The 2,893-nt window shown below is 58.3% G+C and overlaps 1 protein-coding gene across 1 annotated transcript in view; it reads right to left on the bottom strand.

Moving 5' to 3' along the window:
* PRKAR1B (protein kinase cAMP-dependent type I regulatory subunit beta) overlaps positions 1-2,893 on the bottom strand; it is a gene marked incomplete at its 5' end in the record, with an annotated part of 141,136 nt that overhangs the window by 16,911 nt on the left and 121,332 nt on the right. Inside the window, one exon of the mRNA XM_008064380.2 lies at positions 160-281. Within this exon, the coding sequence (XP_008062571.1) occupies positions 160-281 (122 nt within the window). The remainder of the gene's footprint in view (positions 1-159; positions 282-2,893) is intronic.

Below are 2,893 nucleotides of genomic sequence, written 5' to 3'. Positions count from 1 at the left end.
GGTGTCGACAGGCGTTGGGGCTCTGGGGTCAGCGCTGACTCCAGAGGGAGGGTGAGGCCGGGGTGCTGGGCGGGGAGCGGGAGGAAAGCGCTCCCAGCCGTGCACACGCCCCCCACCCCGCCGCGCCGCGTCCCTGGAGTCGTCGGAGGGCAGACTCACCTCCGTGATGATGTAGAAGCCGTCCCCGGGCTCCCCCTGAACCACAATTTTCTCTCCATCTTCGAACTGGACAGGCTCCAGCGCATCGGCCACGGTCAGGCGCTCCCACTTCTCCAGGGACTCTGCGGCGGGAGACAAGGACAGGGTCACCCTGGGCCGGTCCTCCTGCCACCGTCGAGGGCACAGGCAGCTGCTGTGCAGAAGACGGTGAACAGGACAGACGGCATCGGGCCACAGAAGGAGGCTGGCTCCAGGCTCAGGGCAGAGCCCGGGCACCCCCACCAGCCGGGGCACCCAGCCACCTCTCTCCGCCCGTAAACAACAGGCAGCAAGTTCACTCTGCATGGAAATATCGTTCACGTCAAGAGACCGGCCAGTATTTCTGCAAACGATGGAGTCCTCCAGACCTAAGCTACCAAGTGGCTAGAACAGCCCTGAGCATGGATGCACCCGTTCACCCAAGAGCAGCTCCACCGGGCTGAGGAACGCCCCCAGAGTGCAGGGCTGCGCCAGCCTGGTGGCGGGACGGGGCACGCCTGCCACGTGTGGGGTCCAGACACCCAGTTGCACGCCGAGCTCATCTTGAGACGTGCGCAAACGCCACGCGCCTTTCTGCCCTCCTCACGCCCTCCCTCCCTGGCATCACCCATCCCCAACCCTCAGAGGAAAATCAGTAGGAACGATGTGAGGCTATTGTAAGAGATACTGACTGCCTGATTGACTATTTCTGTCTTGGGGGGAAACAATCTTTTCCGGCATCTATGTATCAGATGCTACCTATGTAGGTCAGAAGCTAAAAATGAAAGGCAAAGCATTTATTTTAGATCTAGGTTAGGAGGGAGATCTCTTTCCTCACAAGCCCCGGCCAACGTCACGCTTCCCGCGAACCGAGGCCTGGCACCTTCCACAGCGCAGGCGGGGTCGGGGGCAGAGCCCGCCCCAAGCAGAGCCATGCCCCGCTTTTGACAAGCGGGCTCTGTGCTAGACAGAAGCCACTCAGTGACTCGGATCTCAGGGTCCCAAACAGATCGGCGGGTCTCCACTGCCTTCAGCTAACGCTGGTCCCTCCTGAGCGACCCTGGCCGGTGCGCACAGTCCAAGTGTTAGTTTACTGCTTTCCTCGCAAGGGGCTGGGGAAGAGACGTTTCATCAGAGAAGTCAGCTGCAGTTAGGAAGTTCATTTCCACGTATTTGAGTAGCAAATTTTTCTGTTACATCTGAAACCCGTAGTTTACTGAAGTCTGAAAATCAAGACCAGGACGGCTTAATCTCCTACCAACATAAACATCGTGGTGAAACCATCAGAAGAAACCACAGGGGAGATGGCAATTCTGGCCCCATTTTTTTTTCTTGATTTATTGTAGAGACGTGGTCTCACCATGTTGCCCAGGCTGGTCTTGAACCCGTGGGCTCAGGCAAGCCTCTCACCTCCGCCTCCCAAAGTGCTGGGATTACAAGTGTGAACCACTGCACCTGGCTCCATTTTTTGTTTTTAGAGACAAATTCTCACTCTGTCACCCAGGTGGAAGTGCAGTGGCACAATCGTAGCTCACTGCAGCCTCAACCTCCTGGGTAGCTGGGACTAAAGGTGCACCCCACCATGCCTGGCTAATTTTTAAATATTTTTTATAGAGATGGGATCTCACTGTGTTTCCCAGGCTGGTCTCGAACTCCTGGCCTCAACTAGTCTCCCACTTTGGGCTCCCAAAGTGCTGAGCTTACAAGCACGAGCCACCATGCCTGGCCTAGGCCCAGTTTTTCAAATGTCTCAAGTCTGTGAGGCGATTCACAAAACAAAATATTTGGGGGCTTTTTTATGACTGCAAGTCAGGGTCCCCGTGTCTCAGGATCCAGGATGCTGCAGTCAACCCGTGTGGGGAAGCGGAGGCCCAGCCGTGCGGACTTCCCCTCTGGACGGTGGGCCCCTTTTTGGAAAGGCATTGCCGACGTTCGCCACGCCCCGTGTGCAGGACGGCCACTGGCGAGTGTCCCAACAGCACCCCACAGGGTCAGCCTGCAGCCTGAGGGTGGGACAGCACCAGGGTGCATGGCCGCAGAGTCTCCCAGCCTGGGCGGAGCCCTGCACATCCGCAAGGAAGAAGTGTGACCTCCAAGGCACCCATGCCCTGCCCCCCACCCATGCCTCTGGTGAAGATGCACCCACGCCCGTCGCTGCAGACTCATCCAGGGCTGTCCCGCCTGCCACGGTCCAGAGGCCTTTGTGTGGCTGATAGGGACTGGGCGGGAAGAGGGATTTGAGACTCCTCGTTCCTCTGGGGCCATAGAAAAGCCAGCCACACTCCCGGCTGTCACATTAATCAAAGAAACACAGAATGGGTGGTGAGGCCAGCCTGGAGCCTGTCCCAGGTCACAGGGCGGTTCCGTGTGGTCCTGGGGTCACCAAGGCTCCACCCAGTTCAGAAAGGGGATGAGTCTGGGGTGGCTCTAGGGGGAGGAGGGCCCAGGTCTACCTGCCCCTGGCCCAAAGACAAGTGGGGAGGGCCTGCAGAGGCCCCTGGGTATTGAATTTGCACAGGGATCAAATGCCTCTCTCTCAGCCCCTGCAAAATCTTGAGGACCAATGCGTGGAGTTGCCAACGTTTTGTTTTGCCAAGTACAACATTTTTTTTTTTTTAGTTGAAGTCTCACTCTGCTGCCCAGACTGGAGTGCAGCGGCCACTCCCGGCCACCGCAGCCTTGACCCGCTGGGCTCCGGCGATCCTTCCGCCTCAGC

This window comes from Carlito syrichta, unplaced genomic scaffold (genome assembly GCF_000164805.1).
Source record: "Carlito syrichta isolate Samal-C Ts95f unplaced genomic scaffold, Tarsius_syrichta-2.0.1 Scaffold100639, whole genome shotgun sequence".
Classification (NCBI taxonomy): Eukaryota; Metazoa; Chordata; class Mammalia; order Primates; family Tarsiidae; genus Carlito; species Carlito syrichta.
The sequence above is the reverse complement of the archived record's forward strand: the minus strand, read 5'-3'. Positions and strand labels throughout refer to the sequence as shown.